We start from the raw sequence: 20,736 nt of genomic DNA, 5'->3' as shown, positions 1-20,736 counted from the left end.
AAACATCAACTCTAAACCCTAAACCCTAAACCTTCAAATCTAAACCCTAAAACATCAATTCTAACCCCTAAACGTAAACCCTAACCGCTAAAACCCTAAACCTTCAAATCTAAACCCTAAACATCAACTCTAGGGTTTTAGGGTTTAGGGTTTAGGGTTTAGGATTTAGGCTTTAGGGTTTAGAGTTAAAAGTTTAGGGTTTAGGGTTTAGAGTTGATGTTTTAGGGTTTAGGGTTAATTTTTTATGGGTTAGGGTTTAGAGTTTACATTTTAGGGTTTAGTGTTGATAGTTTAGGGTTTAGTGTTGATGGCTTAGGGTTTAGAGTTGAAGTTTAGGGTTTAGGGTTTAGAGTTGATGTTTTAGGGTTTAGGGTTCGTATTTCAAAAAAAAAAAGTTTAGGATTGATGGTTTAGGGTTTAGGGTTCGTATTTCAAACAAAAAATAGGGTTTATGATTGATGTTTTAGGGTTTAGAGTTGAGTTTTTGAGTTTAGGATTTGAATTTCGAAATAGTATAATTCGAAAAAAAAATTAAAGAAATTATTTTTTCTTATTTTTTATTTTTATTTATTTAAATATTTATTTACTATATATATAATGAACAATGACATATGAGTATTTTGCCAATTAAGGAAGAATGTATTTTTGAAAATGTCCTTTTAGTGGTGGTAAAGATGAAAAATGGTAGCATGAAAACGGTAAACATGTAATTTCCCCTTACAGATTTGGCTCGATCTTGAAAGTACTAGTTTATTTGAGCATGAAAAAAAAAAACTGATTTAGTTTACTTTATTGAACAAATTAGGGTTCGCCCGCCCTACGGATGGAGTATTATTTATCTTTATGTAGATATTGTAAACCTTCGCCACTATTACTATAACAAAAATAATTTTGTATCTCTTATTTCTCTGTGAAGTCTTAGCACACAAACTATTGTTTGAATTCCTTGATATTTTTATTATCATCAATTGTACTATTTTTAAAATTACTTTAAATAATACAAAGTGAATATTAAATCATTGTAATAGAAAATTATTTTATAGTTGGGTAACATAATGAAAAAATATATTAGTTACTACTACTTAAAAAGTATCTGACAGAATAATTAAATTTTATTATATTTCAAATTTTATTAAATGACATATGATCTTTCATATTCTTGTAAGTTAGCTTCATATACACTTACATTATTTAATTTTGTTAAAAAAAGTTTATTTAATTTATTTTATATAACTAATTGTTAAAAATAATATTAAAATTATTCGACATACATATAGATGATGATGATTAAATACTACAATATTTATATATTTGTAAGAAATAAAAAAATTATCTTAAAATATTAAATACTACAATATTTTAGTGTAATATTCTATTATTTCAGGTCGTAAGAGTCCATGGAGGCTCCTTACACTGTTTGGGAGGTATAAATTATGTTGGGCAAAATTTTATTTGATATTAAAATGACAAACGATCATATTTCTCCTTATATATATTTTGTTTTTCCTGATAAAAAAATCTTTTATATTTTTTATTTATTTATAAGGCTTTGTATATTTTCTGTCTTTGTCTTGTAGTTTCCATTGTTAAGACCGGTGATTCCTGATGTCTAGGTGCAGAGAAGCTTCTGAAATTGTCCTCAGATACTTGAGCATCGTTCAGACCTAGCTCATCTAATAAAAGTTACTATGTGCACTACAGAGCTATGGAAATGCTATAAATTGTAGATCACTGCCAAAGAAAAAGACTGGATTAAGTACATGGTCTTAAGAGCAACTGGATTCAGAGTTAAACTCATCCAAGAATGAAGCTTTAAACTAAGAATCTCATGTCATCCGGACAAAGCATTTTTCTTCACATCTTTTCCCTTAACCAAACCAATGATTTAACAATGTAGTCCTCGGGTTTACTCTCCTATAGATCCACTTTGGAAAAATCTCCTCTTCTTTCAACAAAATAATCATCAACACTGATTCCTCCTAGATTCATAGTATTTTATTATGTACTGATAGTCCATCAGTGTTTCTTCTCTTGCAGACCATTGTACTTCCAGATCAAGAAACTCAGACAAAATGATTCCTTCTACTACGTGTGCCTTTGCTCCTCTGCTTGATCCATTTGTTTCCTTTTGTGTCTCTACCATCTCCTGCAGATAAAATCGTTTCATAAAGTCTCCTTCTTTACATTAGCACAATACAATAAACAGAATGAAAAATATTTATCAGCAAAAACATTGTATGTTTGATGTTCTTACCTATCCATCTAAATCAAGAGAAATGAGAAACCTTTTGTAGGCTGAAGTGAAGGTAAGCTTGATTGGATCAGGAGCACTGAGAAACCGTTTGTAGACGGAAGTGAAGAAAACTGTTTCCGTTGCTGCTTGCCACAGAAAACGCAGATCAGGTCTCGATCCCTCGCAGAAGCTTTCCGGCTACGGAGGTAAGGAACAGAAGGTAACACCCTAAACCATGGAGTGAATATCGAACGTCACGGCAACGACTCCATCTTCACGAAATGATGGCAGGTGAGAGACGGTGGAAAATACAAAAACGCATAATACAGAGAGATAGATCTTGACTCCCAAAATCTCAGCATGAGAAGAAGTTTGCCATTCTAATCTCTGAAATTTTGGGAATGATTGAGAGGATAGAATTGATGATTTCACATAAAAACCCTCATATTTTTAGTTGTAGATTCATAGAAATATTTTATGTGAAATCGTGTGAGGAATGGCGTTAATGAGAGTGTTCATGACGATGATTGAATGCAGCCTGAGATCTGTAACAGTGTTAGATTTCGATAGCCAGTCAGAAGAACTTGAAGCGATTAGACAGAGACGTCGGCTCCCAACAGATATTGATCGGTGTTCGGAACACAATAGGATCTTCATAGACGGTTGGCTAAACTGGAGCTGTCCATCGGTGTCTAATAACGACAAAAGTCTTTAAACCCAATATTGAAGATGAAGCTAATACTTGGAGAATTTGATAATGATATTAGAAGCCCAATTGTTTAAAGTCCACGATCAAAGTCCATCTCGAACTGGATTAAATGAAACGCAAGACACGTGTTGTCTCTGTAGAGAAGTAGTTTCCACGTGGACACACACGAGAGGTACTAACAATTATATATATATATATATGGATTTTTGATTCAATTATAAATTTTATTTGGTTGGATCAATTAAAAAGTAGTACATACCCCTTAGAGCATCTCCAAAAATACTCTCTATTTTAGAGTTTTCAAAACTCTATATTTGAAATTTCAAGGTCTTCTTCTCCAAAAGCAAAACTTCAAATTTAACTTTAAAATTATTTGTAATTTACACTGTTTTATATTTGTCATAATTAATATAAATCCATATAAAATTTATAAATAAAAATACATAATTAAGTATTAAACTACAAGCAAAATACTACATTATTCCATAAAATTATTTACTTAATGTTCCATCTTCGTTTACACAAAATTTGTTTGGACAATATTTTAGAGGTTCCGGAGCAAATTTACTAGACTATTAGTGGTGTTATAATATTTAAATTTATGTAATAATGATGTCTTTATGTATCTTTTTTTTTTCAATTAAGTTTCTTTTGTACTATTCTTGTTGTATAATTCTAGTTTTATAATATTATAAATCTTATTTTAAAATTTTTATTTCATTTTATGTGTTAAATTTAAATTTATAAAAACAAATATGAAATATTTACTATATACAAAAGTTTTGAAAATTAAAATGATAAATGAAAAAATGCTTAAGAATAATAAATGTGATGTATAATTAATTATAATGACCAAAATGTAAATAAAAATATGAAACTTCAAATTTGGAATTTTGAATAGTGAAGTTTTGAAGTTTCTTTTTGGAGAGCAAAAAAACTTTATATTTGAAGTTATAGAGTTTTTTTGGAGATGTTATTATAAATACGATCGGGTATTTTATTATATTATGTGCTTACACTGGAAGGTATCAACCAAACTTCTCATTTGTCTCCATTCCAAACGTTCACAAATGAGAAGTCATCACACGCATTCTTCTTTTTCCTTATCTTTCTTCTTATTCCTATTCTTCAATATCTTCTCACTCTCCACACCAAAACTCGAACCCTTAAAACCTAGTCCACTCGGATCATACCATCAACGTAAACAACCAGTCTCAGCTATTCTGGTTTTTGGAGATTCAACCGTGGATCCTGGCAATAACAACTACATCCCAACAGCATTCAAATGCAACTTTCCACCTTATGGGCTCGATTTCAAAAACAGCATTCCCACCGGTAGATTTTGTAATGGTCGACTGGTGACAGATTTCATCGGTTAGTATTCATATACTATTTATTTGTTTTACTGAAATATCGTGATTGTACAGTGAATCTCTAATATCATATGTACAGGTTCATACATCGGGGTGAAGGAATTTGTGCCAGCATATTTGGATCCAAATCTTGGAATAAATGACTTAATGAGTGGAGTTAGCTTTGCTTCAGCTGGTTCTGGATTTGATCCCCTCACTCCAACCATTGGTGTTAGTATCCAGTCTCTTCTCTTTCTATTTATTTTATTTTAGAACACAATTAAAAAAGAGACTTCCAAACGGAGATATATTACGTTTCAAACCTAGATCTAAGATAAGTTACGTTTTCGAAGGACTATAAATTTAGGATAATCAATGATGTATAATTATTCAACTTTCTTTATTGTATATGAAATATTACATTCTTCAACATTCGAGGATATTTATTTGTATATTTTTTTTTTTTGTAACATGCTTTCTTAAATTAAATTTCTATATATCATATGAACAAAACCAATCATTGAATTGTTGGCCCAATTTCATTTAGTTATAAGATAAAAAAAAGTTTTAAACCTCATAATTTTTTTACGTAAGAAAAGCTAATGTTTATTCACGGGCCGGTAGGTTCGAGAATGCGACAAAGAAAACTGAAACTAATAAACTAATAAACTAACAAACACCATCTTAAATTCATCATTATTGAGCGACAAAAAGATAGCGACTTTTGGCATTTTTAGCTAAGTGCGTGGTGTATATTTTAGAACAAATCGGATGAATAACCATAGGATACCCAAATATCCAAAATTATCGCGAGTAGGCTTGTTGAAGCCAAATAAAACGAGTTTTAATTTTGGCCCTCGGCTCTCGTGATTTATTGATCACCTTTAAGTCTTTTCATCTCCACATAGGAGTTCTATCTATGGCCAGCTCCAGTTGTTATTTTGAGAACTAACCATTAAGAAATCAGTTATACATCTAGCCGTTTTAGCCTTTTATGTTTAACTTAGAATCTTTTTTCTTTAAAATAATATAGCAATTTGAAAATTTATTAGTATTATTTAAAATACGATAAAATATACCAATTTAAAATTTTCATTGCAAGTAAAATTGCTAATTAATAATTATAGTTTTTTGGACCCTGATTCTGCCATTATTTATTCCAACTCAAGAATTATATGCCAAATTTTAGCAAAAAAAAAAATCAAGAATTATATAAGTGTACTGTTAGCTAAAAAAAAATTATATAGTTTGTAATTATAAGATTTATGTGAAAATTAAAATACTAAGATTTTTAAAATTCAAAATATAGTAAGAACTTCAGTTATTAATTCCGTGTTTATTACTTAATTTTTATTGTTATGATACATATATCCTCTTTCACTGAGATATATTATTCCATTAAGAAAATGTTTAATTTCAATCTATCAGTAGTTAAAAGCAATATTGATGATTTGATATATCCAATATTTAAACTATTAATTAGTAATACTTTCATATAACTAGATGATTGATGTAATAATGTTCAAACGAACAACATGAGCATTTGCATTTAGATGCATTGTCTAAACACAAAATTTGCATTAAGATGCATTGTCTGAACACAAAAAACGAACAGAACCATATTAAAATAAGGGTTCTAAAAGGTGAAAGTGATATTTATATTTCAGATACTTTTCTTTTCCTTATCAATCTATTTTTAAATCACTAATATATTGTCTATTGTTGCTTTCATTGGTGGGGCGGTAGAACGTGATAGACATACCAACTCAACTGGAGCATTTCAGAGAATACAAGAGAAAATTGGAGAGTAAAATCGGAAAACAAAATATGGAAAAACAAATAAAAGAAGCTATATTTTGTGTTAGTGCAGGAACCAACGATTTCGTCATAAACTATTTTACAATTCCAATTCGAAGGAAAAGTTTCACTATTGAAGCTTATCAGCATTTCGTTACTTACAATCTCAAGCAATTTATCCAGGTAATTATATTTTTATTTTTTGTAAATGTTTTCATTTGTGGATGTTAATATCGAAATTTGTTTAGTTGTAATATTAATTTGTAGATTTTGGCTATACAAAAAAAATATAACTTAATTTTGAGTGGTATATCGGTATATGTTTGATTTATAATTAAATAAAAGACATCTTGTGGTATTATAAAATGTCAGTACTTAAACAAGAAATATCTCACCATTGTTTTCATAAAATGTCAAAATATTACAAATTCTAGGTTTATGAGAGGTTTAGTAAAAGTTTAGTTAGGATTCTAAAAATCAAAATCCCTTCCCAAATAGTTATGCAATCTTTCCTGAATCTAAAATTACTAACACTTTTGGAATATTTCACACCATAAAAATTGTTATTTCTTAGTATATATGCTTTCCGCTTTGGCTCGAATTACTAAATTTCATAGTTACTAAAATGGGTCTGGTATCAGTGTTCAGCTCGATTCTAGTGGGTCAATTTGTTTTTGTTTCGACTTTGGACATCGACTGGTTTAGTTTGATTCTACAAAATTCCTTCTGATATATACCTTTTATATTGATGGTTATATAATGGTTAGGATTTATGGCATGAAGGAGCAAGGATAATAACGGTGGCAGGTTTGCCACCAATTGGGTGTTTACCAATTGTTATAACCGTTTTCTCCGGCGAACCTTTGACCAACCGTCGTTGCATTGACCGTTTCTCCACCGTGGCCATAAACTACAATTTCTACTTACAAAAAGAATTGGACCTCATGCAAAAAAGTTTGGCCCATCTTGGGTCCAAGATCTTTTACCTCGACGTCTACAACCCAGTCTATGAAATCATTCTTGATCATCGAAGATTCGGTAAGCAAGCACATCAACCCATTAATAATCTGGATACAGTTTTTGGGATAAACAAGAAAATAAATCCAAGATAGAAAATATACTGCATTTTAAGAAATTTGAAAATAGTATTTTTCTATCAAAATTTCAGGCGTAAGAGTTTATGTTTTGGGTTTTCATTTTGATGCAAGTTTTAGGGTTTAGGAATTTTAAGAATTAACGTTAATTTCTGTTAATATTGAGTTCTTCTTTTAACATATATATACAATATTTATATATATATTTGTATGTTATAGGGTTTGAAGAAGTGAGCAGGGGATGTTGTGGAATTGGATACTTAGAGGCATCGGTCTTGTGCAATCCAAAGTCATATGTGTGTCCTAATACATCTGCTTATGTCTTTTTTGATTCCATCCATCCAAGTGAGAAGACTTACTTTATTCTCTTTAAGGCACTCCGACCAATTATTGATTCCTTTCTCAGTTCTTTCTGAAAATTATAATTAGTTAATAGTTAATACATCTGATTATCACTATTAGCTAACTTATCAGTTGAGCTTAAATATTTTGATAAGTATTCCTCTATCATGTTTGGTGATGAAATGTAGTGTTGGTTTATGTAATAATAATACAAATTAAAATCAAATGAAATATATGTGTTACTAGATTTGCTGTTTCTTTTGTTCCGTTAGTCATAAAAACTAATTAAAAGAACCAAATCAAATTTATAACGAAAACAAACCTACATTACATCAACAAACAAATTGTTAAATAAAATATAGTTGAATTATTAAAATAGATATCTCTTGATCAATTTGTTTTGTTGTTATACAATCCGAGTATGCAAATTCAATGGCACACACTAGGATTTATAATTAAATAAAATTAAAGTGAGATATTTTATTAGTTATGATATTCGCCACATAGTTATTATCTAGCCTAAAACATAGATATAACATCTTTTTGTCTAATTAAATTACAACCAAATTCTTTATACACTATGGTAATAATATGAACTTGTATTATATTCTAAACAAACTTCAAGCATCTTGCAAATTATTCAAAGAAGTTTAATCATTATGCAGGAAACTTTGAAAGTTTGTTATAGCTTCCTTAATCATGATATAACATCTTCTAATCTAATCCAATCACAACATATTTTTTTATTCACTATGATAATAATATGAACTTGTAACATATTCTAAACATCATTTGATTGGCAAAGTGGGTTGGTTCTGATTGGTGTTATTTCCCGTTGGAGCTCCCCATATTTCGGCATGTTTACCAGATATCATGAGCTTCTTGATTAGAACCGAAGGGTCTACGTTTCCATATAGTTTCCATATATTGTCACTTTCCCTTGCTATGTGTCCATCGTTGTCTTGAAAACGCCTGTTTAAGAACCGAAAACAACTTAGCCTTAGTCAATCTATATAACAAACTCTTTTGGAAAATATGTTCAAAAATGTAGAAGGTGTGATCTTTTTGTTTTGTTTTCTAACTTCTCTTAACTTCAATCTTCCTCAAGATTTTCTTTACTTTCTTCTTACAAACCATCACAGTACATGTTCACTTTAAGAACACAAATCTACACAAAACACCACTAACATATTAAAAAAATATTTATCGTAACACCCAAAATGAAAAGAAAGTAAGAATATTGAAACTTGGATCTTGATAAACTCTTCTCTGCTCATTCCTTATGCAGGAAACTTTGAAAGTTTGTTATAGCTTCCTTAATCATGATATTATCTCTAATTTTCATAAGTTTCTGGTACTATTATACTACTTTTTCTTTAATGTTGTTTACAAAGAAATATCGATAACGACTGACAAATTAAGGTAAGCTACACTAATTAGTAATTATCAGACTTACCAAACCCAGTTGAAAATTGTATAAAAACATTTAACATAAGGAAAACCTATGGTGTTTGTTATTGGTGGCAGTGAGCATGATTATAAGCCATCTTTCACATTATTCCAGCTTAGCTTCTAAAAAAACTAAATAAAATATTTTCAAATTGATTTCTCTTTTTGGGCTTATGTAAATGTTTAATGGTTATGAGTGGCTAATTGCCAAATCCATTGCTGGTCGAAATGTATGTCTAGATGTATACGTCATTCCTTTTTAGTGTAGGAATTAATATTCTGAAATATGCATGCAACAACGTATGCATAGAAATTAACCACTTTATTTTGTTCTTTCACATTCGATTGTTGAAACTTATCAAAAAGCGATTCCATACAGTTTTGAGTTATAAGAAAAGTGAAGGTGTCATTGGTACTTTGGTATCCTCAAACTGAGACTAGTGTGCTTTTCTTCATATAAAAGTTAAATTTTAGATCCAGAGATAGTAAAAACGTAATTGGAAACGGTTTCAATATACTTAATCGGTTCTTTTTTAACAAAATTATAATCATCACAATGATGAAGGTAGTGTCTCTCCCTGTGTTGTCACATCAGATTTTTAAAGACATGGGAGAAGAACATGTCAATAACTGAAAAACTTCAATATCCAATCAAAACATTTTTGTTATACAACTCACCATTTTTTAAAGACACGTGACACAAAAACTCAACAATAATAAGCCAAAACCAATAATATTCTACTGTTTAACTCACTCCACCTCTTATGTTAGAGATTTGTATAACTACGATGTAAACATACTTTAATATTCTGTTTTCTTGTGTTTATTATCTGTATTGACTCTTTGTTTGTACGATGTACTTAAATATCTTCTTATCTATTTTACAAATCTTATATAGAGATTTGACATAAAAGAAAAAAACTGAATTGATTATTTGTGTGGATTTATGTTTGTGGAGAACAACTTGCCAATGACCTGAATTTAGAATAGGTTCAGTCCTCTTTGCATCACATGTATAACAGTAAGTCATCTTTAGTTTTCCATCCATCTTTTTATTAACAGAACATTTATTAATGTGCAATAAACAAACATACATGTTAATTAATGTTCAATAAACAAACATCATGTTTATTATTTATATTGTTAGCTACTCAAGAATAGTATACAAGGAAGTGGTCTTTCCGTGTCTGATCAGCTAGCCTCGGCTGAGGCTTGTGTACTTCCGCCACCGATGTTGATTTTCTCGACTCTAGTTTTATAACTATGAGGGTGAGAGGGGGCGAGAGCGTAATAAGGAGGGTGGAGGAATAGAGATGCATTAGATGAAAGATGATAAATAAGAAGTTAACTTGGATGAAGTACTAATTAAGGAGTTTCAAAATTTAAGTTGTATGCTAGACCTGTCGAGAGGGATAGTCATAAAGACTAAAAAGACTGAAGTTGCTAAAGTTTATGCATCTTGTGAGGTGTATGACGGATATATAGGAGTGAGACTCTTTGTCAATATATTGCTTTGTTCTTATCAAATCTGATGTATAGATATTTAGAAATATTTCACATGATTAGATCCTTGTATTAGTGTTTTCATTTGCTGAACAAGACAATTCTGGTCGTGGCTTCAAAATATTTTGGTTTTTAGCGACATGGTTGTTTGCAGTACTTACTTGCTTATGGTATTAAGGTAACATGTTTTCTTATTTATGTTCTAATTTTTTTTATTCTTCAGTTTGATAAAATTCTAAAAGAGGAAGGATATTACAACATTTTTTTTTGAAGTTTGACGGTTGTTTAGTAAAAATCAGCCAAAGCTAATGGCCAACTTAAATCTATGGTATACATATTTGGATTATCTCGGCTACTTAGTCACAAGCTTTACGTATATTGAAAAATTCATGACATCGAATGTTTCTATAATAGCTCTATATATGAACGGTCAAAAATGATTAGATGGTATACATATTTGGATTATCTCGGCTACTTAGTCACAAGCTTTACTTATATTGAAAAATTCATGACATCGAATGTTTCTATAATAGCTCTATGAACGGTAAAAAATGATTAGATTTTCTGTTTGGTTTAATAATATTGAAATCATTTATTCTTTTTCACATGTATTTTCCATTCTTTTTCATTGTGAAACACTTCATGATAGAATTTAAAATATACTTGGTAATCTACAATTAGTAACCTATAATGAACTCTTATCTACCACATATCAAAAATATATACAAAAATACAGTATGTTTATACAAACATTTATACTTCTTATTAATACTTAGTATTTTTGGCCAAATCACATTCTGTTTGTAGTATATATAAAGTTTGTTTGCTGTAAGAGAATATATTAATTTATTTCACTTCAAAATGGAATAGCTCTATTAGAGAGTATGGTTTTATTGTTATTTGACCATATTTCTAATTTTAAAATACAATATTAAATATGCTTACTCCAAATATAAACAAATTCTGTTGATTATTCTATTTGTGTATTTCAAAATAAAATTTAGAATGAAACTAGAATGGATAGAGATGCTCTAGAAATATTAATAAAATTGGAGATGGTAGAAAACAAAGTTTTCTTTTTCCTCAATCTTTTTTAAAGCCCTTTCTCAAAAAAAAAACATCATTGAATGTCAGAAAAAAACTCATTCAAATCATTATTACTATAGTATTCCAAAAATTATTTCATATAATATTATTAAATAAGATATTTATTTAGGGTTTAAAAATCTCAAGTGGCCTATATTTAAGAAATCATTCAAAAATATAAATTGTATAGTTTTATATTTAATACAATTTATAAACTTCCAACAACATAAGTTTAGATATAATGTTATTTTGTATTATTCCATCCCGCAGCGTATCTGATGCAGAGAGATATTTGGATATATTCCAAATATCTTAATTATCTATTTATTAGTTATTTTTATATTTATATTAATTAGTTGGAATTATCTTAAGGATTTTAATATTTTTAAGGTAATTTAGTTTTCATAAAAATAGGCCTTATGCCTAGAGATGTAGACTTTGATAACTAATAAACAAGAGCTTCCTCTTATTTCCTTGTACGATTTGATTTAATTCATCTAACAAGAAGTTGGTCTCGAAGAAGCTATCGAAAGAAACTCTTTGATTGATCCAAGAACATGTCTCTAGAATCCTACAGTTTCTTCATCGACCGTTCATCATATTTGTCCGCTGCATCAGTATCACATGTATATACCTAGTGTATATAAAAATACCTAATGAGTCAGGTGAACCGGAAACAGTAGTCCAAGAACAAGCTATTAAGATAAATGATTTTAACAACAATAGATCTAAAGGAGGAGAGACATCTTAGAAAGAAGACTGTTGAAGCGCTAGGCTTCAATCTTTGATGAACACGAGCTGGATACAGGATCTGAAAACTCTGCAACTTCACTATGAGCTAACATGTTCGTAACCGACCTGTCGATCCATCAATGGTGTCGATTCAATGTTTGAGCTGTTGTGTCGCTTCAAAGGTTGAGCTGCTCTAAGAGGTTACCAGCGACCACAAACATTGGGATCCCGAAGATCCGACTCTCACCCTTGTCTCCGTAATCTCCACTAAAGCAACACTGTCACGAAAAGACCTAAAGCACCACACAAATCTAAAGATTCATCATGTCAAGAGCAGATCCGGTTCCAACATGATTGAAATCTCAAAGAACTGCAATCCAATCGAAGAAGCCGCCGTCACCGAAACTCTCACAACCATCGGTAGAAATTCTAGCCGTAATTACTAGTTTTCGATTTCCAAGCCGCTTCGCTACCGTCCATAGCTGAGAGCATCAACCGACAATACCAATAAACCACCAAAGCCAGAGCTATGCTCGAGGCCCACCATACCAGAGACCAGACCAGATATCGGCGAAGGAAAGATGCGCTGCCAAGTACAAACTGAAGCGTATCTACACCGGCGATGATGATCAAAGACGATAAAGAAAGGAGATCGAGGGGCCATTTTAAGGGCCGGTGACCGGAGACAATTCCAAAACACAAAAAATGAAGGGAAAACTGTTTTTAGGCCAAAAAATGGTAATTATATCTTATTAGACTAATTTCTATTGTTTACCATTTTTTTTTGTCTCTAATGCCCTTTAGTATTTTTAAAAATAAATTAAATAAATAGTTTTACAAACAAACAAAATTGGAAAAATAGTAACTACTAATGAAATACCTATATGAACTTAGTGGTATTTTTTTTCAGTTCTGAAAATGAATAAATCATAATTTCAGATTCTGTTATACATAAAGTAGAATTGACATTCTACGAAGTAGAAAATGAAATCCACTTTTTTCGTTTAATCTACTATGTTTAGAATATGTGATCTACGTAAATAATAGTACTCTAAAAATATTTAGAATATACATTCTTCGCTTAATCTATCGCTCTAAAATCTGTAGAAATCAAAATCTACAGATTATTATAAATCTAAAACCAGTAGAAATCAAAATCTACAGATTACTATAAATCTAAAAACATGTATAAAACGAGTTTTACATATTTACTGTAAATTTAATACCTGTAAAAAAATAAAATCTACACATTACTATAAATCTAAAAACATGTAGAAAACGAGTTCTACATATTTACTGTAAATTTAATACTTGTACAAAAATGAAATCTACACATTACTATAAATCTAAAAACCCGTAGAAAACGAGTTCTACTAATTTACTGTATTCTACGGATAAGAATAGTCAGTTCCAAAAAATATGGGAAAAAAATATTTGGAAATATTTAGTTTCCATATATGAAAAAAATTAATTTTTCAGAAAAAATAAAAAAATTCGTGGGACATAAATATAGGTTTAGTTTTTTTTTTATTTGAGAATTTTTAATATTTTTTTTTTATTTTAATTTCTTTAATTATTTATTATATTTTAATACTTAACAACTGTTTTGTTAATTGTAATTTCGAATTTATAATTGAAATTAAGGGCATTATTGCCATTTTAAAAATTAATTAGCCTAATAGAACATAAAATATATTAGATTAATCTAATGCGACATAGTTACCATTTTTGTAGCCTAAAAAAACAAATTTTCAAGAAATGAAAGAGATCTAAAAAACAAATTTTCAAGAAATGAAGGCCATTCGAAGGCTTTGATGTAATGTGTTTATAATTTATTTGGTTCTTATTAAACTGATTTTACAGATCAATGCTTCAAAAATATTTTATTTACATGTAGTATTTTGGACTATAATGTTGAAAATAATAATAAATCAGAGTTCTTATATTTTGTGCACCAATAAACTAGATTTTTTAACAAATACAAAAATCATGCTCTGCGAGTGATTGCAGGAGTTGATAGTCAAAAAGTTTATTCATAGACTTCTTAGAGTACCTACCTCTAATAGAGGATTTTTAACACAAGTTTCCAAAGTTAAAAATAATTAAAAATGCAAAAAGTTAGAAAAAGTGTCAGAAAAGATTAGAAACTTATGTGTTTCAAAGACCTTAAAAAACCCACAAACTCATGTGTCACTTTTATATTAGCTCAAATTTAAAAAGGTAAATAAAAATTAACTACTTAAAGTAATTGTAATAAAATATTAATAATTTGTTTTTTTTTAGATAGTTAATGAAGTCACAATGGTTGTCGATGGTCTTGGAACAACTTCAACAGTGCTTATGTCAATCTGAGGTTCTTGCTATTAAGATATTAATACTTTTATAATTTTTTTTGTTTCTGTTAATTTTTTTTAAATGTTGATCAGTCAAAAACATACACATGTCTTTACAGGTTCTGAAGACTTCTGTTAACTTTTCAGATTCCTTTTTCTGACATTTGCATTATTTTTACTTTTTTAATATGTTACATATCTTACCTCTTTCATCTCTTAGTGTGTTTTCCTTTTAACCTTTTTTACTTGATGATCTCTTTATTTGTAGTCCTACATCAAACCATAATTTATGGACTAGGAATATATAAAGAATAGTGACATGTCCATATTAATTTAAATAATTAGTTAATGATGTTTTTTTATGTACCAACTTAAAAAAAAAAAATCCATTAATAAACATCAGCTGAAAGCTGGAACAAAAGGCCCTAAAGGCAATCGTACAGGCCATACACAAAAAACAACAATACGGCCTATAAAGGAAAAATAGAAGGAACATAGCCCAAGGCCCAAAAGATAGAGAGTAAGTCGAGAGGGGTGGTGAAACTGCCAAGCTATCTCTGAAAGAAATAAAGCTTCTTGATTACACTGGAGTCCCAGAGAAGAGATGGAGGAAGACGCTGATGGAGTTACACTGGAGTTTCTAATCTTGCGAGATAGAGGGTCCAAACGAAGCTTGATTACAGACTTGATATCCTCAAGTAAAGCTTCTGGAGGCCGGTTTTGTTGGTGTGAATCCTTGAGTTTCTTTCTTTCCAAATCAAATAGAGGGCTGCTTGAAATGTCAATCTAGCAACTTTTCCTCTTTAATTTCTTATTTATAGGTTAAAGAGTAATTATTTAAAAGCTTAACACCGTCGATCATCGTTATACACATACACCGGTGCCACGATATTATCTTGATTCATGCTTAAATATCATTTACTGCATTTTTCTTTGATTGCGTCTTCTCTATCATTTGTGACTATATATATGCGTTGTCCACCAGCTTATATATGCACACTACACAGTATAAATTGCCTCACATATTTGAAACTTTTGGGCTCCACAATTGGGTTGAGTCAGAGAATAACCCCAGTCTAGGACATTTCCTAATAGGATAAGATTTTTTATCTTGTTGATGATTTCTTCTTTAATCAAGGCGATAACAAATAACAACCACTTTAAAAACAAAGTAATCGATCATTTGACTGCTATAATAAATTATAGATTCGACGCCCACTTTATCAAATAAGGAAAAGATAGATTCAATTCTAAATCATATTAAAATTATGGTTAATAAAGAGATCATTTATAAATAGGAAGTGAGATAGCGATAAGAAGACTACGGGGAGATACGGGTTTGAATTAACCCCACTACACTAAAAATGTGTAGCCACGCAGATACAAGGTTATGATTTAGGTTTTATTTGAATATTCGGAATGAGAGTCGATCCATGGATTACACCACTCCTTTGGAGATTAGCTTAATCCTTTCTATAAATTTGGGATACTCCAAAGTTTTTTTAAAATGTTTCAAAAGACAAACAGAGAACGCAATCATTTTGCGGTAAAGTGCCTATAATATCATAAGGATTGTTCGTGTTCGGCTCGGTAATCTCGAGGGCTAGTTTTCAAATTTTCTTACAGATCCACTTTGGGTTGTACTATAACCTGTATATGTTGTCCAAACGACTTTGTACTATTTAAGTTTTAATTGAAGTTATAATAATTTAAAAAATATATTTGCATAGTTTTATTGACGATTTGCTTATACTTGGCAATTATTTTTATCATATGTTTTTTAATATACTTTATCGACTGATCCAGTCAGTTTCTGGAAGAATGCACTTAGTGCCACAAAGTAGAATGACTACTATACTGTCTGATCTAAGTTTGAAATATTTTCCGATTAATACCAGATGATGGACTGGTCATCTGTTACAGCCCACCATATTAACCAAATGTTTACTACAGACAGGTTATATGTTCTACTTTGTTATATTTATCATGAAATGATTTGAAAGAACCAAATGAAAAGTATAACTAAAAAACAACATTAGTCTACTAAGAAACAAATTGTAACATAAATAGAACTTTGCTATATATTAGGACCCATATACTCTACTTTATCAATTTGTTTTCTTAGTTATATAGCTAAAATTTTATGAAAGTGTACAATGTTTGAGACGGATTCGACACTTTTGTCAAAGAGTCTTATTAAATTCAAATCGGACAATTTAATAAATGGAATCGACAAAGAATAGAAAATCAACAAGGAAAAGAAAATCGCATAGAATAGAACGTCGTGATAAAAGGTAAAATATCTTAAAAACAAAAGGAAAAAATTAGAAGGAAAATCAAAAGACGATGATTCACCTTATATAAATAAAGACGCTCACAAGTCTAAAAGATCATCTAAAAACATCTATAAGCATCAACAGCTTTCTACACAAAGCCAATAACTCTCCTAAACGTCTCTTGATGACTAAAATGCATTTGTAATGAATTACAAATTGGCTTGATCCTTATTCAAATGGTACGTAGGTAGCATTTAATCGGATTCAACTATAATAAATAAATCCTAATTTATGTTCATTCCCGAGTTCTGATCTCAATACGCAAACTTCTCTTAAACCTTCAATCAAAAACGTGCTCTTATTAAATACTCCAATTTCAGATTCAACAAATACAAGTTCATAATTACAGCTTCTTTGAATTTATAAAATAGTTCTAAATTCGTAAGAGAATGATAATTTTCTCAAGAATAATATTTTCACATAATTACTTTCTAGTTTGAAACATTAGATATAACATATCTTTCAATTTATAAAATAATTCTAAATTCGTAAGAGAATGATACTTTTCTCAAGAATAATATTTTCACATAATTACGTTATAGTTTGAAACATTAGATATAAGCGCATGATTATTGGGAAATTCTTAGGGTGGGGTTCTTACCGGAATATAAGAACCTGTCTCTTAACTTTTAACTAAAAAACTAAGAACTTTCTCTTAAAACTCTTATTTAAGAGCCGGTTTTTAACTTTTTTAGTTAAAAGTTAAGAGACAGGTTCTTATATTCCGCTAAAAACCCCACCTTAAGAACCCTTCAATAATGATGCTCTAACGTATCTTTCAATCTTTGTAAATTACATTATGGGATATGACATTAAATTATTCGTACCATGATAGAAATGCGAACATACAACATATTCTAAACAAGAAACTCTTCACTAATGGATGCAATTGCGTTTTTAACAATGATTTGATACATTCTTTGTGTTGGATGGACTGCATCCCAAAAAATATATTTGGTAGGATCTTTGCATACGTTCATATCTTTGCATGTCTTTCCATATTCATAGGTACCAGTTCCACAACATCCTTTCGAAGCTTCAAGGAAACCTACAAGTTGAATTTTTTATATAAGAAAATAATACTTATGAGATCTCTACTTTTGTGTTCTCTTATTACTAATTGAATTTTAAAGTTTATGTATGAAACAATCAGATCTATATTCTCACCAAATTTTCTTGGGGTTTTAATGGCTTCTTGGATGGTGGAATAAGCATCGACGTATATAGTTTTTAAACCAATTTTAGCTTGCAGAAGCTCGAGATTCTTGATGATTTTTGAGTTGAAGGAGAAGGCGATTTGGTTTAATTGATCAACGCAAGTCTTCTGCCCTTTTAGATATTTTATTAGGGGCATGCATCCCATGGGGGGAACTCCTACCACCACCAACCTTCTAGCTCCAAGTCTATGCAACATCTATGAAACAACAAGAACCAATCTCAGAAGCGGATTAGAATTTTATTTATATGATAAATGCAATATATATATATATATATATATATGTTTAATGATGCCTTTGTTTGTATGAACATGTACCTATTAGAGTTTTCTAATCAGTTAATTCGGATTATCCAAATCAAACCAAAACTGGATTAAAAAATCAAGTTAAGAGTTTGTGATTTTTTAAAAAATATACTGTGTGAATTAAATCTACAGTTACTCTGTTGTCATAAATCCTATTCAGTATAACATTCTGCCGATAGTGAAACAAAAATTGGACACCTCTAGTGGCCATATAAATATGGTTATAATAAGTTCCCCGATAAATGGGAATCAAAGTTTATTAGCTTAGTGGTTCAAGAAAATAAATGCAAAAATAAATTTACAACTAACAAAAAATAATAATTTTATATAATTGTGGATATGAATTGTACCCTTTGACAGGTTAAAAATCCGGACATGAAAATCGGAAATTCATGTCGTTGTAGGGTAGAAATTATTTATGGAAATTAAATTTTGTCAACAACCGGATATGATTCTTTTTTTTTTTTTTTTTTTTAAACCAACCGGATATGATTCTTGGAGGTATTATTTTCTTAGACTCCGTGTCTCTTTCTCCCTCTATTTTTGTTGTAATTTATGACTTTTCACGTAATTCATTATCAGGACCCATACACATGACACATACACAAGATATTTGTCGATTTAATAAATTCAATAATTCTATACGCATTTATCGTAGCAGCTACACAGAGACGTTCTATTTGAGATAGTTGATAGTTCAAGCCGTAGTGTAATATATAGTTGTTACAAAAGGCCCAAGAATTAACATGTATAAAACTATAAATATTGACGAAATGTATTAATATATAAATATATTAATGTATATATTACGTAAACATGCATCATTTAGAAATAGAGGGAGTATCTAAATTTATACATGTAACATTAACATGTCGTCAAATATCGCTCTCATATATACACATTAATATATCCATAGATACATTTAAGAGGTTTAATTGAGAGATGTATGCGTACCTTGGCGTCGTCAAGCATTCGGGAGGAGAGAAAGTCGATGTATTGTTCAACAGTGAATTGCTTTTGTCGAGTAAAATCGACTAAGTAATTTTGAAGAAAGTCATTTGATCCCATGCTCATAAGAAATATCGCATTATTTATCATTTTTGCGCTCTCTAATGGTCCGACTAGTTTATTGAGGTGAATTTTGTAATGCAAAAAGTAAGTTGCTTGCGTCGAGAAACTCCACACGTTCTGTTCCACCCGAGAAAAGCAAATTGATTACAGTTTGACTTTATATTATAAGGCAAATTTGAACTTTATGTTTTTGTTAAAAGTAACAAAATAGGAAACATGTTCAGGCTTACGGATATATTAGCTGTGAGATCGTCATAACCGGAACCAGCCGAGGCAAAACTTGCACCGCGAGGTAGATCAGCTTGGGTAAGGGTTGGATCAAGAAAAGCTGGTATAGGTGGGTAACCCATGGCCTCAGCTGAAGAAAATGCAAACCAAAAATGTAAGTTTGATGTGAAACTAGTTTCATAATAAACTATAAAATTATTTAGCATATAAAAGTCTTAAGATTAATATCTAGGGACTAATGTAAAGCTACCAAATACATAAGTTTTGATGTGAACATAATTCATAATTAAAAACAATATCTTTAGTGAACTTATAGAAAATTTAAGACTAATAAAAACTATAATGTCAAACATACCAATAAAATCAGGTGCGAGCAATCCATCACATAATCTTCCGGTGGATTTATGGTTCACGAAATTGCCACCATAAGGTGGAAAATTTCCTTTCAAATCGGTGTTAAGAAAATTATTGTTTCCTGGATCAACACTAGAATCTCCAAACACAACTATTGTTGTTACATTGTGCTTTGCAGCTAGCTGGCGGAGGAGGTGGACGTCCAAAGCCACGACCAAAGATGGCGACTGCAAAGTCATTGCAGCGAAAAGAAACAAAAACATAGCAAACAACATTTTAATACACAGGAGACTGATCGAAAGACTTTTCTTTTGGTTAGAAAGTTCTTTTAGAGAGAAGGTGAATATGTCATGTGGTCTGTGTTGAGAATCTTCATATATATATAGGTATTTTTGACAGCTTGGCGTTCAGCTGTTGGTTAAGACATATAATGATGTAATGTACTCGCTCTGTTTTTAAAAGATACATATTCTAGATTTTTCACATATATTAAGAAAACTCATTAAATATGCATTGTTTTTTGTGAATAACAATTTTTCATAATTTTTAACCAATAGAAATTCAATAAACACCATTAATTTTTTTGAAACTTACA

At 30.1% G+C, this 20,736-nt stretch overlaps 2 protein-coding genes across 2 annotated transcripts; one reads left to right on the top strand and one right to left on the bottom strand.

The window, feature by feature from the left end:
• The first annotated feature begins 3,955 nt into the window (after positions 1–3,955).
• Positions 3,956–7,774, top strand: LOC106327847 (GDSL esterase/lipase At5g45960). Its single transcript, XM_013766131.1, has 5 exons — positions 3,956–4,316; positions 4,395–4,525; positions 6,041–6,274; positions 6,859–7,129; positions 7,405–7,774. Exons 1-5 carry the CDS (start codon positions 4,013–4,015, stop codon positions 7,599–7,601), a joined length of 1,137 nt encoding a protein of 378 aa, XP_013621585.1. The 5' UTR covers positions 3,956–4,012; the 3' UTR covers positions 7,602–7,774.
• A 9,948-nt stretch (positions 7,775–17,722) lies between these two features.
• LOC106321573 (GDSL esterase/lipase At5g45950) lies at positions 17,723–20,508 on the bottom strand. The gene is made up of 5 exons (XM_013759824.1): positions 20,143–20,508; positions 19,790–19,917; positions 19,443–19,676; positions 18,134–18,380; positions 17,723–18,014 (listed from the first exon to the last, which is right to left on the bottom strand). The coding sequence occupies exons 1-5, from the start codon at positions 20,414–20,416 to the stop codon at positions 17,824–17,826; spliced, it is 1,074 nt and encodes a 357-aa protein (XP_013615278.1). The 5' UTR covers positions 20,417–20,508; the 3' UTR covers positions 17,723–17,823.
• Between the last annotated feature and the right edge of the window lie 228 nt (positions 20,509–20,736).

This window comes from Brassica oleracea, chromosome C2 (assembly GCF_000695525.1).
Source record: "Brassica oleracea var. oleracea cultivar TO1000 chromosome C2, BOL, whole genome shotgun sequence".
Taxonomy (NCBI): Eukaryota; Viridiplantae; Streptophyta; class Magnoliopsida; order Brassicales; family Brassicaceae; genus Brassica; species Brassica oleracea.
The sequence above is the reverse complement of the archived record's forward strand: the minus strand, read 5'-3'. Positions and strand labels throughout refer to the sequence as shown.